Source organism: Grampus griseus (assembly GCF_964374135.1).
Source record: "Grampus griseus genome assembly, chromosome: 4".
Classification (NCBI taxonomy): domain Eukaryota; kingdom Metazoa; phylum Chordata; class Mammalia; order Artiodactyla; family Delphinidae; genus Grampus; species Grampus griseus.
In genome coordinates, this window is record NC_138997.1 from 79,938,132 (window position 1) to 79,948,453 (window position 10,322).

Genomic DNA, 10,322 nt, shown 5'->3' on the forward strand with positions numbered 1-10,322 from the left:
CTGCGAGCAGTCTGATTCTCTACCTGAGAGGTTTTCCTTCAATCTGTTTTGGGGAATGACAGAAGAATACTTAGTACACAACTGGAGTTCTTTGGGTGAAAGGCAAATCCATAAGAAATGCGCTTTTTAAAAAAAATAATTACAGAGACATATAATAATAGCTGTTGAAAATCATTAGGCAGTATTAAAGTATCTTATGTCATTGAACTATATTTTATATACAACTCTGAATAACAAGTGGGTGGACAATTAATTGCAAGGATCAGTTTACAGTAATTTTAAAATTTGATTACCTAATAAAATCTAGCTGGCAAGTGATTTCAACAAAATTACTACTTCAGACGAAAATACCGACACTACAAACATATGGCAGGGCCCTATAAGGTCATTTCACTCATACATCAATTTGTGTTTGTCAGTAGGTAGGAAAAGACTTCCCAAGTGTGAAAACTAATTATATACCAGTACTATTTATTTTGTTATTATTTAAATACAATGTGTCTTTAAATATGGAATTCTTTGGAAAACTCACTTCATTATCCAAAATTATGGAGACCGCTTTGGTTTTAAAATCGAAGGTGAAATATTCATTACAGTTTCCCAAGGGATCTTCTAACTGTAATGGGCAAAGAGTTCTTTGATAGAGTGTATTTCATAAAAACATCCAGTAGCCAAGTCTCGTCAACAACTGTATCCGAAAGGTTTCCTGCTGCTGCTCACGCTGCTTCAGGCTGCTTAGGACGTGCCCAGAAAAAGCATCGACACTTGCTGGCTTGCCTGCTCTCCCTGTCCCAGTTAGTCTTTGCGGTAAGTGACTGCTGGGTGGAGTCTTTGGGGTTTAGAGGATCTTGCACTCGTTAACAGAGAAAAACCTCCTTCTGTTGCGTCTCCTGGCCTGGTTGATGGCAGTCCGGACGGCACACTCAAATACCTGCTGTACGCCCCGGTTGCTGAGGGCTGAGCACTCCAGGTAGCCCTTGGCTCTCACCTCCTGGGCCAGTCTCTTTCCTTCTATAGCGTTGACGCAGGAAGCCCTGTGGGGCCCCATCTCCCGCTGGTCAGTCTGGGTGGCCACCACCAGCACGGGGGTGCAGGGCAGGTTGCTCCTGACTTCACCAATCCACTTGTTCTTCAGGTTCAGGAAGGAGTTATGGTTGGCCACGGAGTAGCACATCAGCACCACGTCTGCCTGCTGGTAGGACAGAGGGCGGATACTCCTGAAGGCATCATTGCCAGCTGTGTCCCAGAGACCCAGGCTGATCTGGATGCCATCCATGAAGACGTCTACACCTGTATTTTCATACACTGTGGGCTTGTAGGCCTCTGGGAAGGTCTCTGAGGTGAAGCGCACTAACAGAGAGGTTTTCCCCACAGCAGAGTCTCCCACCAACACACACTTGATGGAACTCAGCATCTTCCCAGCTCGGATTCCTAGTTACAAATTCAGAATTCCGAGGAAAAGAGCCCTCAGTGGGCTGCTGAAGCAAACGCCATTCAACAACGAGGAATGGAAACCAGATGGATTTGTGCTCTTAGGACCTCTGACAGCAATTTGCAGAATGTTACTTCATGCAGTCCATCCAAGGAAGATGCACCATCTACTTTGGAAACCTCCAAAGGCTGGTCTTCAACTGGAAAAAGAAAAAGAAGGGGAGAACTTGAGTCTTTTTTCCCTTTTTTGCCGATGGGGGAGCTTCCTCATTGGCAAACTGATTAATCAGGGGGTCCACCTCAGTGGACAAGGGTCCTCCCTCCTTGTCTAAGCCACTCTTACCCTCGGCAGGGAAAGCTTGGATCTGTTATACCCCGTACCCACGACCCCACCCAGTCAAGAAGCAGAAGCTGACCTGATCTCTAAAATCAGCCCACGGATAAAAACACAAGCAGTTGCTCTGGTGGCAACATGAAAAAGACCACAATAGCAACCTAATGTGTGAATGAGACGCTCTCTCCTGACTTCTGCTCCAAGAAGTGGAGACCACAGCTGACAGTGGTCTCTGCCACTTCAGTCTCTAATGGATCCCAGCCACTTTGGGAACTGCAAACTGATGAGCCGCACGTAGCAGAAGCACTTCCTTTCATTTATTGATTCATCAGCCAGTCCTTGGTTTATGTGGGAATTTGTGCTGAGATCAGAGAGAAGAAATCACCAGAACTCTAAAAATTTGCTGTGGTTTTTCCCTTGAGGTTTTTCCAAAAATGGGCTATAGGTATAATGGAAAGGGCACTGTCCTTGGCATTTTCTGCATCTGAAATCAGACTCCATTACCTATACAACAACATGGCTTTGAGCACTTTGCTTCATCTCCGAGCCTTGTTTTACTCATCTGCAAGATTGTGATAGATTTAGGAACCACTTGTCAGAGATGTTGTGAGGATAAAATTGTTTCTTTCTTTTCTGAACAGCTACCTATGTAATCAGGAACTCTGCTAGGCCCCTGGTTAAACAAAATAACTTGCTTAAAAGCAACCGTATTCGGTGCCTGTCACTTAAACCGGGCCACATGAATATGACGGAATCTGAATTTCTTGAAAGGGTCAAATAAATTCTCATTCACTGCAGGTGAAAGAGCTCCAGACAATGAGATCAGCCTTGGAGACGGTGTCCCGTCTGCCAAGGGATGTCATCACAGGGCCATCCCAGCTTTAGATGAAGGAAAGGTCTTTTGGACCAAATTTCAAAGTAAAGGTTATTAATACAATCTGGGCTTATAACCTCCTCCATTGGCAATCTTCCTGACAGATCACATGTAATGTAGGATAGACACATAGGATAGGTCTCCTTCCAAAGGTAATTTTTAAAATCACTCCTCTAAATCCAGACATTCCTCTCCAAGACATTATTATCTTTGTCTACCTACTGTCTCTGTTTAATTAGACATAATAGCCTTTACAAATGAGTTAATCAAATAAATAATTCACATGATTTTCACAAATTCATTTTTACCACACATAAGCTGGGTGACCTTGGCCAAGTTACTTAACCTCTCTGAGACTCGGTTTCTTCATAAAAATGAAAATAAGAAAAGCACATTCTTGATGGAATTGATATAACAATTCAGTATGTGGAGAGTCTGGCTTAGCACAGAACCTGGCACATGGGATCTGTGGGCAGGCACCATACGTTTCAACTTCTACTACTATTTATTTAAAATGCCAAATATTGAATGTCCAAGCATGGGGGCTGGGACGTCAAATATTCGCCCAGACTCTTATCTGAAGACTCATATCTTCATATGGAAATGATAACACAGCAATAATTTATGCTTGTACTTTTACAAGACGTTGTACATTTGAGAATACTCCCTTGATTGTCTTGTGAGAAAGCCCCTTCAGAATGATAGAGCACAAAATGATAATAATAATAACTTATAAAATAAAAAAACAGAGAATTCCCTGGTGGTCCAGAGGTTAGGGCTTGGCGCTTTCACTGCCAGGGCCCAGGTTCAATCCCTGTTCAGGGAACTAAGATCCCATAAGCCGTGTGGCATGGCCAAAAATAACAAAAAATAAATTAAAAATGAAAAAAATGATAGAGCATAATACAAAACTAAGATGAAATTATGACTTTCATTCACTGATTATTATTATTGCAGATTTTAGGTTATCTGGGCTTCGATTGAATCTGTGGCTTACTTCAAAATGCTGATAAAACCCTGATATTTTTTTAAACAGATGAGCCCATGGCAGTCATCTGCCAGGGATAGCCTGTCAATGACAAAGAATACATCTAAATGTCATCCTTCTTGTAAGAGTTTTGGGCAAAGGACTTATGCAGGCAGCAGCCAATTCATTCATTAAGGAAATTGCTTTTGCCGTGAATCTAACACACTTAGATGATTAGGAAATCATTGTGCCACTCAGCAACTCCCGCCAGTGCCTTCTCTCAACAACACTTTCGTAGCCTGGCAGGGACACCACAGCAAGAGCAGGCCCTGCTCGGGATGCGGGGCTCCACGTACTGGGGGGGCTGGGGTGGTGGTAGGGGAGTGGGTGCTTCACTTTGGTTTTTTTTCTTCTGGAGAAAGAGAATCAATTCAAAAAATCTTAAGCAACTTAGTAAAGGAAAACTATAGCCACTTCTAAGCTTTATCAGTCCAAATTGTCATTCAGTTTTCTTTCTGTAATAGATATACACTTGTATATATCTTCTAAACATTTTCTCCAATTTAAAAATCTTTCTATTTCAACATAATCAACATACTTGCCAGGTTTTAGCTAAATAGTTTCAATGTTTCAACAATTCATAATTGCACAGCTGTTCCCCACTGCTAGCAGTCTTTGAGTTACTTTCAATATTTCACAATAATTAACAAGTGTTATTTTATACATAAAATATATATTCATTTATAGAAGTTACTTTTACGTGGAAAAATTTTCTTGGGGAATACATTTACGAATATGGCATTACTGGATCAATGGGTCATTTTGTGACTTTTATTTACATTACTGAGCATCTTCTAAGGGCTGTATACATTATTCATTAGTTGTTTTCATCGTTTTTAAAAAATGGTTGTTTGGGGCTTCCTGTGTGACAGGCACCGTATCAGGTCCTGAGAGCGTAACAGTGAGCAAGCTGGCTTCTTTCTGCATGGAGATCAACATTTCACAACTGCAGAGACTTCAGGGGGTAGGGAGTCCTGTCACAGTCACACTGTGAGGCAATGGTAGAGGCAAAGTTAGACCTAAACAGAGGGTGACCCCAAAGCTGCAGCAGCTCCACGTGTCACCCATACCCCATAATTCCCATTGCCCTACCCAAGGCACCTCAAGTAAAACCATGCTTCCTAAGCAAACCCAGTTTTGAGACACTTTTTCCGGCCATCCCTTCCAAACAGGTCCCTACTCGGATTCTCCTCCTACAAATAAGGAGTTCTTGATGTTTACAAGAAGTGTGTTGTGTCTTGATTCGGAAACTGGTTCCACAAGTGTGTTCAGTTTGTGAAAATTCTTCAAGCTACAGACCTATGATGTGTTCACTTTTCTGTATGAAGATTAAACTTCAGGAAAAAGTATTTTTAAAAATAAGGTTACTGCCTTTGCAGGGAACATCTTCTCAAGGAATATTTTATCGTAAGTTTTTCATCTTGCAAGAATTCATTTCACTAATTCTCAACGCTACTTCAGTAATTCCCCTTAGCTCATTGCTAATTGCTATAAATAATAATTAAATTTCTCCTCTGAATCACAAAAAGAAATCACTTTTAAATCAGTTTATTTTTATACACAGATCATCTGTATTCCAAGTGGATTTAATTCTGAAAGTTTGCTTGCAAGACGCTGGTTTGCAGCTTTTATTACTGTTCTCCAGAGTCAAGGTTCTAAGCAGTATTTACATTCCTAAACCTAAAGCTTATTTAATACCATTATATTTGAATTTAAATGGAATATCACTAAGCCCCGAGGCCTCTTTGAGCCAGGAGCCCTGCCTCCCTGACCCCAGGCCAAGCAGGGACCCTGGCACCCTTCCCCTCCTCTGTCCCACCCACCCTGTCCCTTCCACTCCCACGAGCACAGTAACTGGATTGTCTCCACAGGTCTAGAGTTCTCAATTTGGTCCAAGTTCAGAGTCAAAAACAAGGCTAGTCAGCCAGGCAACGGCCCAGAGCACCATTTAAGACTCTAGAATCTCATGTCAGAACTAATAAAGTGGGCTTCCCTGGTGGCGCAGTGGTTGAGAGTCCGCCTGCCGTTGCAGGGGACACGAGTTCGTGCCCCAGTCCGGGAAGATCCCACATGCCGCGGAGCGGCTGGGCCCGTGAGCCATGGCCACTGAGCCTGCGCGTCCGCAGCCTGTGCTCTGCAGCGGGAGAGGCCACAACAGTGAGAGGCCCGCGTACCGCAAAAAAAAAAAAACCAAACTAATAAAGTGATGGGAAAATGTACCTCTCTCAAAGTAGTTGGAATTTTCTGAAAAACTGCCTGGTGTTGAGGGTGGAACCCCACGAGGCATACTCAAGGGAAGGTCACTTGGTCTCTGAACTGCTTGCTAAGGGAATTTCTTTTACTGAAGGACTCATATTTTCTCAGTTGGGTATGAACATTTGGGACCCAAGCTGAATTGTTCAAGGAAAGAAAGCAAAGAGGCAAATACATGCATATCTAACCATTCTAGAATGTAATGACGCTGTAAACCAAAGTTGTCAACTATGGGTCACCTGTGGGCCAAACCCACCGTCTGTTTCTGTATGGCCCACGATTAAGAATGGTTTTTACAATTTTAATGGTTAAAAAAAATCAAAAGAACAGTATTTCATGACATGTGCATATCATATGAAATTCAAATTTGTGTCCATAAAAACATTTTTTTGGATCATAGTCATGATCTTTCATTTACAAATTTTCCATGGCTTCTTTCTTGCTACAACTCAAAGTTGCAACAGAGACTTTATGGCCCACAAAGCCTAAAATATTTACTATCTGGCCTTTTACAGAAAAAGTTTGACAACCGCTGCTAAATAAGAAGAGACAATTCAGAGTAAGAAGGAGAGCACAGACCCTGGGATCAGGCAAGCTTGGGTTTGGCCCCAACATCTGCTGCTTACTGTGCGATCTTGGGTGAATTACTTAACGTCTCTGAGTTTTGCACCTTTGTCAATAGAGGCAGTATAGCTCAGTGATTAAGAGCCTGGACTCTGAAACCATGCTGCCTCCAAAGTCACTAAGCCTTAGCTTCTTCAACTGTAAATAGGCAATACTGATAGTATCATACAAGGTTGTTGTATGGGAATAAATGGGTAAGTGAATGTAAAACACATAGAATGGTACCTGGCACAGAGTAAGTACTATAGAAGTATCTGTTATTTATCTATTTACCTTGAAGTGTTGTAAGATTATTAGAGCTAGAGCTGACATGCAGGCCCAAAGTGAGATGACTGTGAGGCCTGGGGGCCTCGGAGGGAGCCACTGGCAAACAGGAAACAAACACTGGAGGAGAGACAGGTCTGTGAGACAAGGGGACAGTGTGGTGCCAGAGAGATTCCAGGAGAACCAAGGGTAATCTGGCTACATTATACAGGATGAGAATGAGTGAGAAGGGAAGAAGGATGGCAGCGAGAATTCTTATTCTTCCACAAACTTTGACATGAAATATTTAGTTACACACATATTCTTGTCTATGTTGTTTATAATGGGAAAAAATTATTAAAGAACAGGTGGTTCTTGGATAAACTAATTAGTTTATTCCTGTAATCAATACGCTTTAAAATAACAGAGTATAAGTATATTAACTTAACTGACACAGGAAAAGTGTCCCTATGCTGAATGGAATAAAAGCCGTTTTCAAAATATGTACAGTATGATTCCACAGTTATGAAAACATCTAGAGCAGTATATATACCAACATGTTAGGATGAATTGTCTACGGTCCTGAGATTGTAACTGATTCTAATTTTCTTCTCCTTGCTTCTGTGCATTTTAAAATAAAATTAAAATAAAACAAAACACATTTTAAAAGCATGAGTTCTGTGTACAATTTTGAAGCGCTTTGTGTGTGTTCCTTTGTTTTTTAAGTTTGGCTTGAAAAGGCGGAAAAGGCTGATCTGAGGGCCCTTTAAGCTAGAGAATATCTATGAGCCCCCATCATGTCTGAAACAATAATTTTCTATATCTGTACAGCTGAATTTGTTTAAAATTCCTAGAAGCACTATCTCTGGCTTCTGGTTCTTTTTTAAGGGACAAGCTAAGCTGAGTAATTATGCCTCCTCTCACAAATGTCCTAAGCCCATCTCTCTTTTTCCTCCTCATTAGAGAGTTTTTGAAGTCTTTTCTATATTTTTTTAGATATTCAAAGAAGTTTGAATACGGCCTGGGTGTTTGATGACATTAAGGAACTATTGCTGATTTTGTTAGGTGATAATCACATTGTAGTCATATACTTTTTTTTAATATATTTATTTTTTAAATTTATTTTTGGCTGTGTTGGGTCTTTGTTGCTGCGTGTGGGCTTTCTCTAGTTGTGGCGAGCAGAGGCTACTCTTTATTGCGGTATGCAGGCTTCTCATTGCGGTGGCTTCTCTTGTTGCAGAGCATGGGCTCTAGGCGCACGGGCTTCAGTAGTTGTGGCACATGGGCTACTAGTTGTGGCTTGCGGGCCCTAGAGCGCAGACTCAGTAGTTGCAGAGCACAGGCTTAGTTGCTTCGCGGCATGCGGGATCTTCCCAGACCAGGGTTTGAACCCATGTCCCCTGCATTGGCAGGTGGATTTTTTTAATATATATATATATTTATTTATTTATGGCCGTGTTGGGTCTTCGTTTCTGTGCGAGGGCTTTCTCTAGTTGTGGCAAGTGGGGGCCACTCTTCATCGCGGTGCGCAGGCCTCTCACTATTGTGGCCTCTCTTGTTACGGAGCACAGGCTCCAGACGCGCAGGCTCAGTAATTGTGGCTCACGGGCCCAGTAGCTCCGCGGCATGTGGGGTCTTCCCAGACCAGGCCTCGATCCCGTGTCCCCTGCATTGGCAGGCAGATTCTCAACGACTGCGCCACTAGGGAAGCCTCGGCAGGTGGATTCTTAACCACTGTGCCACCAGGGAAGCCCAGTCATACACATTTTTAAAGTCCTTATCAGACAGCTGAAATAAATATGATGTCTGGGATTTTTTTAGATTGTTCCAGAAAAGAAAAAAAGAACTAAGGATGATGGATGAAATAAGACTGGGAAAATATTGAGAACTGTTGATGTTGAATGATGGTACATGGGGGTATGTTAGTCTATTCTCACTATTTTTATATATATTCAAATTTTTTCATGATAGAAGTTTTAAAGGGTGGGAACTTTTGTTTTCTATAGCATTTTGTCCAAGCTGTGGTTTCATTCTCATCTTTAGTTTTAGAGAAAATGAAGAAAAGTATCACTAAAAAATAAAAAGTATACTTTGCGCCTCAGTGACTTGTTCAAGTATTGGAAGGAATGTTGATGCATCAAATAAGTGACATAAAGGTAGACAGTGCAAAGGCTTAGAGCCTGCCTCCTGGTGGAAGGGAGACAGAGGAGAAAAAGGTGAGGATTCCCAGCCAAGTCATAAAGAGAAAGCCTTGAGTTTCAAGTACAAGCTCTACCTGCATCTCAATAAGACATCACCATCTGCCCCTGGGAAGTAAAGGCCATGGATAGAAAGTATTCTAGTCAAAGGATACTCTTGAAGTTACTTTGAGATTATGTGAACTTCCTAACTGGTATAACTATGTTCACTAACTTCCCTTGGCCCTCCTTGCCCCAGTTCTGCAGAATTAGCTCTTTGCAAAACAGTAAAAAGTAATAATGAAAATAACTTAAAAAAAAAAAAAGAAAGAAAAGAAACTCAGGAGTGAAAATGGACTACCCACATAAAACCAGATCACATCAAAGCAACTCTGAGAATGAGGAAAACCCATGGCCCTGGGGGTCTTTCTTTTTGTCTGAAAAGGTGAAGAGGTAGAAAAGAGTTTCTACCTTCAGATTTTATGTTTTCCCCTTAGACTTAAAGTAGCTCCATCTGATCTTTACTTACTGTGAAAATATGAAATCTACCTGATACCTGGGTAGACCTCCACCAAGCCCATGGTACCTCCCAGCTCTAAAGCACCACCTGTAATGAAGAAAACCATCACATCCCAGGGTTCCCTCATCCCCCCCACCACCAGAACCACCACCACCACCACCACCACCATCATTCAACACACATACTCAAACCATTAGTGGTGAGCAACATTTCCTCCCTTATTTGCTGATCCAATCAGACTGAAGATGGCCTCCTCACTTTGGCTAACTCTTCCCCTCATTTTGTCTGAGTCATCTCTACATACCTTTTTTTCCTGATTATAAAAGTAGTTAATACATGTTATGGAACATTTCAAAAATACTGAACTATCTAAACGACCTAAAGGAGAAATGCAGCTGCCACCTAAAACCAAAAGCTGCGAGATATTAGTGTACCTTTTCCTGTTTCGTTTTTTCAGTGTCATTTTTTGCCAATACTAATATCGTACTTTATATATAGTTTGGCATCTTGCTTTTTTATTTAACATTTACATCATAAATATTTCTTATATCATTGAGATCCTTTGAACATAATTTTAATGACTGTCATATTTCATTATATGAACATAGCATTATTTATTGAACCAACTGACTATTATTTAAATTGTTTCTAATTTTTACTATAATAATGCTGAGTGAACATTTAAAAATAAATTTGTACAAATATACAATTATTTCTTTAGTATAAATAGGTATGAGCACAATTACTGGAACAAGAAAGATGAAAAACATGGACAAATTGGTACTCCATATGTAGTATATGAGAGTTTTCATTTTACCACACTGCCATCATTGGGTATA

The 10,322-nt window shown here is 41.1% G+C and overlaps 1 protein-coding gene across 1 annotated transcript; it reads right to left on the bottom strand.

Annotated features, from left to right (window-relative positions):
- Nucleotides 1-709: 709 nt before the first annotated feature.
- RHOH (ras homolog family member H) lies at nt 710-1,431 on the bottom strand. Its single transcript, XM_082653490.1, has one exon. The coding sequence runs from the start codon at nt 1,412-1,414 to the stop codon at nt 839-841; it is 576 nt and encodes a 191-aa protein (XP_082509616.1). The 5' UTR covers nt 1,415-1,431; the 3' UTR covers nt 710-838.
- Between the last annotated feature and the right edge of the window lie 8,891 nt (nt 1,432-10,322).

Excerpts from the sequence above, each read along its gene's own strand:
- RHOH (XM_082653490.1), bottom strand. The coding sequence starts at position 1,414 with ATGCTGAGTTCCATCAAGTGTGTGTTGGTGGGAGACTCTGCTGTGGGG.